At 49.6% G+C, this 12,669-nt stretch overlaps 1 protein-coding gene across 1 annotated transcript; it reads right to left on the bottom strand.

Moving 5' to 3' along the window:
- Nucleotides 1-5,076: 5,076 nt before the first annotated feature.
- On the bottom strand, nucleotides 5,077-9,913 carry CRABP2 (cellular retinoic acid binding protein 2). Its single transcript, XM_006861603.1, has 4 exons — nucleotides 9,844-9,913; nucleotides 5,992-6,170; nucleotides 5,664-5,780; nucleotides 5,077-5,127 (listed from the first exon to the last, which is right to left on the bottom strand). The coding sequence occupies exons 1-4, from the start codon at nucleotides 9,911-9,913 to the stop codon at nucleotides 5,077-5,079; spliced, it is 417 nt and encodes a 138-aa protein (XP_006861665.1).
- Nucleotides 9,914-12,669: the final 2,756 nt, after the last annotated feature.

Below are 12,669 nucleotides of genomic sequence, written 5' to 3' on the forward strand. Positions count from 1 at the left end.
TTGAAATGAACAAATCATTGGTTTTGCAGAATTCTATCATGTGATCTCCAGCATCATTTCTATCACCAAGGCCATATTTTCCAACTATTCATCCTTCCTTTTTGCTCCCAACCTTTGCATTCCAATCACCAGTAATGATCAATTCATCTTGATTGCATGTTTAATCAATTTCAGATTGAAGAAGTTGGTAGAATTCTTCTATTTCATCCTCACTGGCTTTAGTGGTTGGTGCGTCTTTTCTTTAGGCCCCACCTTAAGTGCTTTGTCCTTCAAAACACCATCTTACTTGACACTTCTGCTCCACCCCTAATCTAAATGAGTTTCCTCTAGTGCTGTGAGTTAATGCACCAGACTGCAAAGCCATTTGAACTGCAAGGTTGGCAGTTCAAGCTCACCAGCTTCTCCTCAGAAACCCTATACAGTGTCACTATGGCTTGGAACTGACTCGATGGCACTTAACAACAACAACAACCCTTCTATCTATACCTACCCCTGTTGTTTCTTCAATACACTTATCACAATATGCAGCTATATATTTATTAGTGCTTTTTTATTTTTATTTTTTTTGTGTCCCTGGATGGCACAAATACAAACCCACCAAGTGGAACCTTGGAAGATAGGCCTAATGATCTGCTTCCCAAATGTCACAGCCTTGAAAACCCTACTGAGCAATTCCACACATGGGATCACCACAATTTGGAGCCCACTCAATGGCAAGTAACAACAACAGCTCATGTTTTCATTGTCTACCTTTCTGCATTATTAGTCTGTTTTCTCCCACAGTCCCTATGAGGGCCTGGGTCTTATTTGTTTTATTCATTGCTGTGTTCTCATAACCTAGGGAGGTGCCAGGTACCAAGCTTCTTAGAAACCCATTTTGTTGTTGTCATTGCATCAATTTCTATCTACAGTGACCCTATAAGATAGAATAGAAATGCCCCAAAGGCTTTCCAAGGCTGCGAACCACAGGTTGACAGTTCAAACCCTCCAGCTGCTCCTCAGAAACCCTATACAGGGTCACTATGAGTTGGAATCGACTCGTTAGCACTTAACAACAGACTGATCTTTATAGAAGCAGACTGCCACATCTTTCTCCCTGAAACCAGCTGGAAGGTTTGAACTGCAGACCTTTTAGTTAGTAACTGAGTGCTTAACCATTGCATGATCAGGGCTCCTTGGAGGCTATTGGAAAAGAATTGTTGGATGAATAAATGAGAGGGTCACCTTCTTTACCCTGCAGTCAAAGGATCAGCCTGTGGCCTCCGGTCAGTGGCAGAGGGCACCTGGTCTTGTAGGGAGAGGAGGCTCCTCTGTTCCTCTGCTGACACAGAGGCTGTGAAGTATGACCACTGGCCGTCAGCTCTGATGGAGGGAGAGGTTGAGTCAGGCTTGAGAAGAATTGGTACCAGTGGGTGGAGAGGGCAGTAAACCATCCAGGAGTAGTTTGAGCAGAGGCTTGCCCAGAAGAGGGTGTGCAGTAAGGGATGGGAGCCATGTCTTGAAAGACCTATAATACAAGTTTGGACTTTATTCTGAACAAAAAGAAGGGATGCGGGCAAGAGGAACTTTTGTATGTTTAAAACAGAGCAATAATTTATGTTTTAGAAAGATTGCTCTGACAGTATTTTGAGGGTGATTCAAAGAGATGGGACTGTCATTTTTTGAGAACTTACTATGGTTAAGTGGCAGAATTCTTGACTTCCATGTGAGAGACCCAGATTTGATTCCTGGCTAATATACCTCATGCATGATCACCACCCAACTGTCAGGGGGAAGCTTACATATAGCTATGATGTTAAAGAAGTTTCAGCAGAGCCTCCATACTGAGACATGCTAGGAAGAAAGGTCTAGCAATCTACTTCTGAAAATGAACCAATGAAAACCCTGTGGATCACAATGGTCTCATCTGCAACTGATCACGGGGATGGTGCTAAACCTTACTGTTGTACGTAAAACCCCCATAAGTCGTGGGCCAACTCAATGGCAGCTAACAACTACTTGTGAGGTAGATGTTAAAATTGCCATTCTATAAATTGGAAGATTATAACTTATAGTGCCCCTCTTCATTAGAAAACCTCTCATTCCCAACCCATGAGATTCTGGTGGGATTATCAATCACAGTGTTCGGTTTCTTGATAGGTCCAGGCCTAGCCAATCATTGGACTCCTTTCACTGCCAACTGCAACTAGTCTAGGGATGGTTGTATGATCCAAGGAGGACCAAACTGAGTTAAATATATGACCCTGGGAGATATTTCTTTTTTGGATTTCAAGGTATAACCATATAAACTTGGGATGTCAGAAGCTGATTTCCATGATATGGAATAAAACTCTGTGACAATATCGAATGTCATCAGTGCACAAAAGAAACAGAAGTGAGGGGAGAAGTTGATGATCTTGTTGGAGTTTCTGGATCCCACCACATCTAAAGCTAAGTTCTGCTGGAACTTCGCAATACATAAGCTATTCAATTATGTTATTTTGTGGGGATTTTCTTGTTTTAAACAAAAATTTTTTTTAAAACTAAAACTTCTTAAACATAACCAAACACCTCGAGGAAATGAGTCATTGGGCCTGGGAGCTCAGGATCATAGTCTTTTTTTCTTTTTTTGTAAATTATGTGATAATTTACATGGGAGAATATTAGCTTTACATTCATCCTATCATATATCGTTTCATTGCCATGGTTACAATCCCCTCCATGCATCATCAAACAACCAGAGTATACCCCGCAAGCCTGCCACCTGGTCATCTGCACACAGCCCCTCTCCTTCTCTGGGTCTAGAGTCCCCAGCTGCTGTATCTCTCCACGTCTTTGTCTTTGCCTCTATCTCTGGCTTCACTGTTTCCTTGGGTAGGGTCCCACACTCTGCTCTTCTCCCTTCAGGATCACAGTCTCGAAGAACACCAAGGTCAAGGTCAACTGGAATAATATAGCCCACAAAGAAAATGTCCCACATCCTACTTGGAAGAGTCACAGCTGACATTTTGAAAGTTTGTGAGCAGCCATCTAAAGTGCAACTAACTATTGGTCTCTCCCTGTCTAGAAGAGTGATAAAAACGGAAGATGTATGGAAAGAATTAGTTCAATGGATTAATGGAACATGTGAACATCAGTCTCCATGACCTTGAGACCAGAAGCACTAGATGGTGCCTAACTACTGCTAACAGCTGTACTGAAAGGGATCACAGTAGAAGGTGCTGGATAGAGTGGGAGAAAAATGCAGAACACAACTCAAAATCATAAAAAAAAAAAAAAAAAAAGACCAGGTTTACTAGCTGGATAGAAATTGGTGGAACCCCTGAAACTACGGTGCTTAATCACCCTTCAGGTCTGGAAAAGAACTCATCCTTGTGGCTCAATTTTCAGCCAAACAATAGATAGGTCTATAAGGGGAACAGAGTCCTGGGGTGGCGCTGTGGGTTAATGCGCCAGACTACAAAGCCATTTGAACTGCAAGGTCGGTGGTTCAAGCTCACCAGTCACTCCCTGGAAACCCTATACAGGGTCGCTATGGGTCAGAACCGACTCGATGGCACTTAACAACAACAACAACAAATAAGGGGAACAATAGCACTAGTTAAGTAGGTACAACTTAGAATGATCAGCCATTTGAGATCAAAAGGTCAACAAATGGAAACAGGAAACACCAGGAGGAAATAGGATAGTAATGTTACATGGAGGGGACTGCAATCCGTGAGATGAAACTTAATGTGTATGAATTGTTGAATGTAAAACTGATGATCTGCTCTGTAAACCTTCACTCAGTTCACAAAACAAAACGAAGGCTCACAGAGACTACATAACTTGCCCAAGGTTACACAACTGATAAAAGACAGAAACAGGATTTGAACTCTTTCAACACCCGTATACATCTTACTCTATTATGCCATAAAAGTGGGGTGAGCAGGGCAGGCAAACCAGTAGAAGCCGTTATATAAAACCAGGTGAGCAACGAGAAGGTCTGGATCTAGGGCAAGTGGCCTGGGGAAGGAGAGGAGGAGGGGTTTGAGGGAGATCATGAAGGAACTTGAGAAGACGTAGACCTGACTATTAGACCTTTTTTCAGGAGGTTAGGGGGAACTCAAGGGACCTGGAAGATCTAGGCAGGGATGAAGACTTCAGGCAGGCAGGAAGGACACTAGCAGAGATAGCCTTGTCTTGGACACAGAGGGCTGACAGGCAGGATAAGACCTCTTACCAAGAGACAAGGCCAGCTTGTGGGCATGTATGAGCTTATTTGGGGAACCATGTAAAAGACTGAGGCCAGGCCTGGGATTACCCACAGACTGAGACTGGAGGAGAAAGAAGAATTGGAGGAGAAGGAAAACTGTCACTATCTGGAAAACCTGAGAGGAGATGGCAATGTTTAACTAGTGCCCCTGCAGGAGGTCAGGAGGAGGAGATATCTCCCAGTTACCTTAGAAGGCAGAGTAAGGAGCCAAGGAGGCTGGAGGAAAGGAAGTGGAGGTGATGCTTATGAATTAGCAGTAAATAGGTGGTGATTAGAAGGATGAAGGTAAAGCTTGGTCTATCCCTGTTGCATATTTCAAATCCATGCTGCTGAAACATCTCTTCTCCCATACTACATTTCAAAGGCCAAGTTGAACTCAGGCAACTTATCTATCCCCTCTTCCCACTGAACCAGAAACCAGTTGTTGTTTTTTTAAAACATTTTAATAAAATTAACAAATAAATATTCTAAACTGTATTGGCTACAGGGACAAAGAACGGAAACCAGAGGGCCAGTCTTGCCCACTCTGGTCTTTAGGTCCCTCCCAGAGAGAGAGAGAGACCCTGCTTTGGGCTGGTTTGGGGCTGGGACTGCTGACTTGGGGAGAGGGTAGTGATGCCAAAGTGGGTGATCTGGGCTTCTGCACTTCATCCCTCTTTGGTGGTATGGGGATCAGAGAAGGGGTCAAAAAAGCAGAGATCCTGCAAGAGGTATCCCAGCAACTCCTAGAAGTGACCAGGGTGAGGGGAGAACTAGTCTAGAAGGAGGGAGTGGGAGGGAATGGGAGCAGGGTGGTGAACATAGGCTGGTGGTGGACTCAGGCAACTCGGACCCATGGCCACTCACTCTCGAACATAGACCCTGGTGCACACAACGTCGTCCGCCGTCATGGTCTGGAAAGACAGAAGCAGACGTTAGCCTGGGAGGCCCCTGGGGTTCTGTGGCTTTGGAAGAGGAGGTGTGAATGTCCTCCAGTAGGAGATGGTCCTGTTCAATTCTTCAGTGCTCCTGTAGAAGGTCAGGAGGGGAAGGAGGCCCTGATGACCTTGGTGTAAACCTGTTTCTTGGCTCAGGACCAATAGGTAGGAGCTAGTCTCAATTCCTGGACACCATTGGAGGGATGATAGCAATTGAGTCCCAGGGACCCCTCCCACCTCTTCCTCCCCAAACCACGAAGATTCCCTGGAGAACTTGCTGGGGCCCTGCTGATGGGAAATTCTGACTTTCTGGTGACAAAGTGTCGCCTTATGTATTGTGAGCCTTTGCTCCACACAGAAGGGAACTATTTCTAATTCCCATAATTCACTGTAACCAATAGGGACAGCTTGATTCCATCCCAGAAGCCCCTAGGGAAACCAGTCATAGTTGTCTCCCAGATAATCATCCAAGGTAGGACTGGGTTTGCTCTTAGCTGGGAAGAAGGGCTCACCAGGATCAGCTCTCCATCATTGGTCAGCTCTCTGGTCCATGAGGTCTTGGGGCCCTCTCCCTTCAGAAGCCTCTGCTCACAGACCAGTTTGTTCTCACTCTCCCATTTCACCAGGCTCTGCAAGGGAGAGGTGGCCAAGTGAACTGGAGAATTCGATTTCATCAAGGACATGCAGTGGGAGGAATACAGGTTGGGTCCCCTTCCCACTTCCAACCCTACAACTACCTAGAGACTTCCTCCACTGGAATGGAGAAAATACCAGGAAAGTTTGGGAACTAGCAGGTTGAGAAAAAGGGCAACGGATCCAAGATGCTTTCCTGGCACTCACCTTACAGGGTCTCCCATCCACAGTCTGCTCCTCAAACTCATCCCCGACCTTGAAGTTAATCTCAGTGGTTCGCACAGTGGTAAAGGTTTTGATGTAGAAAGTGTCTCCTTCCTGTTTGATCTCCACTGCTGGCTTGGATGCTGCAGCCACAGCTATCTTCCTCAGCATCACATTCACTCCTGTAAAGGAGAGAGGTTCACCTTTTGGGGTGCTCCAGACACCAGTATCATACTTCTCAGCTGGAGCAGGCTGTTCTATGGGTAGCTGGTGAAGGTAGGGATCTGCCTGGGTATCCAGGAAGGTGCTTGGGCAGAGACAGCAGGTACTAGTAGAACCCAGTTAACTACCCTCAGGGGTCTTGTTCCTGCTGTGGTGGCCCCACTTTGTTGAGTCAGCAGGCCTGGAGGGGCATCCCAAGTCTTAGCTCTGCACTCACAGTTCTCTGAGGGAGCGCTTCTGTATGCCCCCACCCAGAAAGCATTGTGCTTGCTGCTGGCCTCACTTCCAGCCCCTTGTCCTCCCTGGCTTGAGACCCTCTGCTGGGGTGGGTTTGTCTAGTCACTGTATCTTTATTCCTTTCCAACCAGGCTCCACTGATCATATCCTGGAGAGTAGGGGCCACTTCTCTGCTTTATTTACGCAAGCCTAAGGCTAAGAAGTCCTCTGTTTGCACAATCTCTGCCCATCCTAAAAATGAGGGAAAAAATACAACCAAACCCATTGATACAGAGTCAATTTCATCTCATGTTACAGAGTAGAATAGTTTCATTGTGTTTTCTTAGCTGTAATCTTTATGGAAGGAGACCACTACATCATTCTGCTGCAGCAGCAATGGATGGGTTCAAACCACCAATCTTTAGGTCAGTAGTCAAGCACGAATTTTCAGCAGGTGACAACAAGGAGCAGCTGGCTGTTTCCCTCTATGGTCTACCCAGCAGCCTGGGAAGTCAGAAGCTCTGGAATCAGATCTTTTAGACTTCTTTCTACCTGGCTTAGCCCTCTTACCAGCTGAGCTATCCTAGACAAATAGCTTAACCTCTCTGAGTCTTAGTTTATTCAACTGAAGAATCACATAAAAGCCTCCTCAAAAGCCTTATCAAATGGAATGGTGTGTGTTCAGGACCTTACACATATGTGCCAGGCAGACCTCTAGGTTCTTGGGGAACAGTAACTTTCCTATTATTTATTTATTTATTTTAACTATTTTTGCTATTATTTTTATGGATAAAAGGTAAGGCAAAGAGAAAACCAGTGCTGGGACTCAAGCTCCTGCATTAGACCTCCTGCTCACCTGCTCTCTTGGAGGGCTCCCATGCCCACCTCTCCTGCCCCAAAGAAATGACAGAAAGGGACACTTGCCCCCCCTTACTCCAGGATCTTCTACCGCACCTCAGGTGGGTCAGACCTTCTCATTCATTCTCTGTGAATTCAGAGTCCGTGTGTCCCCTGTGTGCTCCCCCAGAATGGACCCTTTTCTGTGTTCCCTAAGTCATCAGGGTGGCTGGGAGAGGCAGGAGAGAACCACTGTGGCAGTGGGAAGACCAGCAGGGAGGGAGATGATGCTTCTGGCCCAGGTCCAGGGCTAAGCTCCACACCCCCGCTTCACCTGGCCTGGCCTCCTGCCCTGAACTGGAGCAAAACCCTTCAGGGAAGCAACAGGTGGGGAGAAGAGGGCCAAGTTTGGCTGGGGCAGGCAAGCGGGATTCCTCTGCCCCTGATCTGGCCCAGATATCCTGGCTCTGGCTGGGCCCATACATGGCCCTCCTCCAGGTCTGGTTTCCTAGAGTAACACCAGTTTTCTTCCTCCACAGCACCAAAGTAGACCCTCCTTGTTTCAGACACAGGCAGAGGGAGGGAGCCCCTGTCCCTCAGGAGACATAGAAACCCCATCTCCTGGCTGTTGATCTCTAGGGACCTAGCTCAGGTCTCCATGCCCAATTGACTTGTAGAGGAGACAGACCTTATCCCATCTTCTTGGCCTAAGTAAAGGACTATTTTGCTGCTACTTGGGAAGTCCATCCTATCTTAATAACATCCACCTGCCTTGTTATAGTATCAGAATCCATCCCACTGCATAAGAGAGGTATCATTCAAATACCTGAGCATTTCTCATCAGGAGAGGAGCCCTCCAAAAGGCAAATGGGAATGAGAGGGGACAGGTTCCTGTGGAAGCAAGGCTGGAGTCAGAAGGGATAGCCTTCCAACCAGCCTACGGAGCTGGGGACTGACTCAGCTGACCATGGCTGAATCAGGACTGTGTTTGTCTAACAGGTCTGTTTTCAATCAGCAGGGACTGAGGAGGGCACGTGGCTCTAAGAGACCCTGCAGGGAGGACAAACAGACTGAAGACACACAACAGGGTTAGGATTTGGTCTTACTCTCCAGCTGACACCTGGGGGTGTGCCAGACCACCCCCTCATCCACCGGGGCCAGGGGCCAGAATCCAGAGAAGATGGCGGAGGGGGAGTGGCATCTAGACTTTCTGAAGGGAAAATATCTTTAATTTCAGCAAGGGCTGACATAGCTACAATAAATACTGTGGTTAGATTGTCAGAAGAACTCAACAGTAAGGAAAGATGGAAATTGCTGTTATCCCCATAGCACTTACAGCCCCTTCCTTGATCCAGATGAAGGTTCCATAGCTCCCTGGCCCACGCATAGCCCTATAGGATAAGCATTGAACTCCAAGTTGATTTGAATGGCAAGGTTGGAAGTTCAAACGCACCAGCTGCTCCTCAGAAATCCTATACAGGGTCATTATGAGTTGGAACCAACTTGACGGCACTTAACAACACCAGCCCCATATAGGGTGTTCCTGCATTCCAACCAGGGTCTGTTCAGTCCAGATATTAATGCCATGGAAATGGTCTGGTGACTCAGGCTCCAGGACTCTGCGGCCCTCTCCCAATTGCTGGGCATCTTGAATGGATTCTAACCTTCATCTCCTCCCAGACAGTCTCTCCAGTCATGGAGGCCTGGTTCTCTCTCCTCCTCAGACCCTCCAGCTCAGTCCGCCCCCAGGAACCTGGAAGGCTGCAAGGGCAGTTTGGGATGGTACTGTTTCTATCACCTCAGTCCAATGTACCCAGCTGGGCAGGAGCCTGGTCTCAGGAGACAGAGAGGAGGGAACTGAGATTTTCGGAAATAGAGGGGTTGGTGCTTAACACGAAGCCATTTGCTGAAATTCAAGAAAGTGATAATTATCCACAGCGATTTTAGGACGCTAGAGTTGCTCTCTGTAGGAAAATATTTGACTCTCAGAGTGGGGGAGAAGAGCAGGCAAAGTGGAAAGAGCTGAAGGAGGTAGGAAACCAGGGGCCAAGGATCACCTGGTAGTTGGATGGTGAAGCCGAGTGGTAATAAAACTGGGGATTGGGCTTGGGGTGGGGGGAGGAGGAAGGAAGTTGGAATGTCTCTGAGGGACTTGGTTGGGTAGGGACCCAGGCTCTCAGCCTGGATGCACAATTTGCAGCTCTCCCAATGGTCGGCCTCTGAACTGCGGCGAGCCAGGTGTCCTGGTTAGCTCGACCAGCTGCTGTGGCTAAGCCCCCACCTCCTCTGGAAACCGACCTCGTGTTTCTGGTTTCTACTTGATTCACATGCTCTGAGTCACCGCAGGAACTGGCACCCGTGGACGCCTTCCAGGTGAAAGCAGGATTTAGGTATCCCGGCTCAGCGTCCCTGGACTCAGGTGTCCGGCCCCTGTTCCTGAAGATGCAGGCTCCCAGCCTCCGACGCCCTGACTCCGATTGATTCCCACCTTATCTGACCTCCCTTTCTTTCTCACTCCCATCTCGCAGGACTCCGGCGACGCCCCTCTTGCCCATCCCGGGCGCTCGGAAACCTCCTTACCTAGCACTTTGAGCAAATCCTCGAAATTTTCTGACCGGATGATCTTCCAGTTGCCGGAGAAGTTAGACATGGTGGCAGCGCGGTTGACTGGAGCACTGGACACTGAGTCCTCTAGTAGAGAGAGACTTTACAGCCTTCGCAGGATCCCGTGACTCTCAAACTAGGAAATGACCCAGGCAACCCCAAAATCGGCCGGGGCGCCAGTGCGGGCAGCTTTTATACCCCGCGCCTGGCCCGCCCCTGCCCAAGAACGAAGTGGCCCCGCCTCCCGTCCCGCCCCCACCCCACCTTGGGGGGCCCTGCACCCAAGCCCTGCATTAGTACCTCCCTTGAACCTCTGGATCTAGCCCCCTGGGTGGATCTAGCTCCCAGGGTACCCTGGGGTCCGAGACAGCTTTCTCCAACGCCAGTGGGTGGATAGGATAGGAAGGCGAACCGAAGATGAGTAATTGGATTGCCCGAGAAGGGGGGCCTCCGGGACCCTGGCATTTGCGCAGGGGTCCAGCGTCCAGCAGCCCAGGTCTCAGGGACACTTCGAGCCTGTTTCCCAATCTGACTTGGTGCACTCGATTCTTTGAAGTCTAACACCCCGTGATTCCAGCAGTTGGCGAGCGGGCAAAACCCTGGTTCGCCAGCCGGCACTAGGGAAAGAAACAGACAGTCGTTTCGGTTCCTTCGAAGCCTGAATTGATTCAGTGGGCCAACTCAGAACTCCGCAGGGAGCTGGGGGGCACTGGGGCACCCAGGTTAGGCACCTGGTGAGGTAACGGCACCCCCTGCTGTAACGACTCGAAGTGAGTGGTATAGTATCCACCTTTTTCTTCCCCTAACCCTACGCCGCTTTGGCCTGGGGACGCTGGAAATCCGCGCAGTGTGACTCACTCCTAATGCTCTAAGCGGGTATCGAAGGGTTAAACAGAAGCCAGGGGCGCGAGGCAGGGGGAAGACAGAGGTCACAGTCAATCACTTGACACAAGCTCTTTATTGCTGCGCTTTCTGCGTCCCTCGGCTCGCCAGACCCCAGAGGGGGTCGCGCGGTAGGCGGCGGGGACCGGAGGTGGGGACAAAGGCGAGGAGCCCCGGCGAGCCACGCTGCCACCTACATTGGGAGGAAGCTGGGTGCTTGGAGAGGGGGTGGGGCAGGGTCTCAGGTGTCACCTTCCCGAGCCGTAAACTGGGCGGAAGGAGCGGCTCTAGGAGCGGCTTTGAAGTTGGAGATCAAAGGAGGGGGAGGGGCACGACTCTAGAAGGAGCCCCAAGTGGGAGTGGACGAGACCCCGATGGCTAGGACCCCGAGACAAAACCAGAAATGAAGATCAGGCGCGGCCCTCGGAGACAGACTCCGAGGCTCAAGAATAAAACTTCAAATGCGCAGAGCCGGGAGGCATGCGGTGTCCCGAACACGCAGATTCTTTGACCTGCCGGGCTCTGAGAGACACCTCCGCCTGGTAGTCCTCGGTGACCCAGCGCAAGTGGTTCAGTTTCCCGAAACACCCTCCTGGAATCCCTCTCCCAGCTCCTTAAGAAATGGGGACAGAAATTGCTGCTTCTGGTCCTAGCTCAGGTTCTCAGCCCTGGCCCCTCCCTGCCAGCGTGGCCAGGGGTGGAGCAGACGACCAGCTCCAGGAGATCTCTAAACCCCATATACTTAGAGCTTGGGAACGGTCTAGGGTTTGGGGGCCCTGGCAGGAGCTAAGAGGAGCCTGGAGGAAAGAAACCAAAGGAGAGGGACTGTAGAATTTGTCCTCTGTGTTGAGAACTGAAGACTGGAGAGCTCTTCAGTAGGCTTCTGGGTTGCAATGGGGTAAATCTCAGACTAATGGAGTGTGTAGAAAAAGATGATAAAGCGGCTAGGCTGACTGCAGCAGGAAGGATAGAGGTTAGACTGTAGAAAGAACTTCACGGGGCCCCACCTTAGAGCAGTCAATAAACCTTTCAGTTTGCAGAAAAGTTGGATGCTTCCGCGTGATTTGGAGGTTCAGGTTTTGTGTGGGAGAGTTTATTTGAGGGTGTGGAGGGCTTGGGCTTCTTTCTGGAAGTAAGAGGGCAACAGGTTGAGGAGCTTTTTGAGGAATGACAGACAGACAAAAGGCAGGGTTGGGGGAAGGAGAAGGTTCCCTTGGGGGTGCTTAGGGCCTGGGGTTGCAGGCATTGCTGGGCCCCCTCCCCCACCCACCCTGCAAGCTCCACAATGCTGTAGGTAAAGGGAGGGGGATTCATTTTGACAGTGCAATCAGGCTCCTAGCCAAAGGGATGAGGAGAGGCTGGGGGAGGGAACATGGCTGAAACCAGACTCTTGCTGCCCCTCCTTCCCCCTCACTGCCTTCTACCTCTCCCACCCAGGGTATTATGTCCATGTACGCTCCACTCCAGCCCTCTTAAACCTCCAGCCCAAAGGGTCTGGTCTCCTGCTCAATAGGCATCCCTCCTATTGTAAAAGTAAAGGGTCTGTATTGGCTGGCTCCCCGGGACTAGGATGTTACAGCCTCACGCCAAAGATGGTCACCGGGATGTGGGAGCTTAAACCTTCAGAAACCCGAGGAGGGATGTGGAGGGATCTTAACACTAGAATGGGGGAAGGGGGGAAGGGATACACACAGTAGGGAAGCAGGGAGGGGCAGGCTCCCTGGAGTGGGGCAAGGAGACCTGGATCCACTCCACTCCCCTTCTTCCATTTCCCCACTCCCCCTACTCCCCATTCCCAGCCAGCAGGCCAGGATTTCTAAAGAGACAGAAGTGAGACAAAGGGAAGTGGGTCTGGAAGGCGAATTCTTTCCAGATATGAGTGTTTGTGGTTTGGCAGCTCTGGGCCTGAGCTCCAGGCGG

This window comes from Chrysochloris asiatica, unplaced genomic scaffold, assembly GCF_000296735.1.
Source record: "Chrysochloris asiatica unplaced genomic scaffold, ChrAsi1.0 scaffold00042, whole genome shotgun sequence".
NCBI lineage: Eukaryota > Metazoa > Chordata > Mammalia > Afrosoricida > Chrysochloridae > Chrysochloris > Chrysochloris asiatica.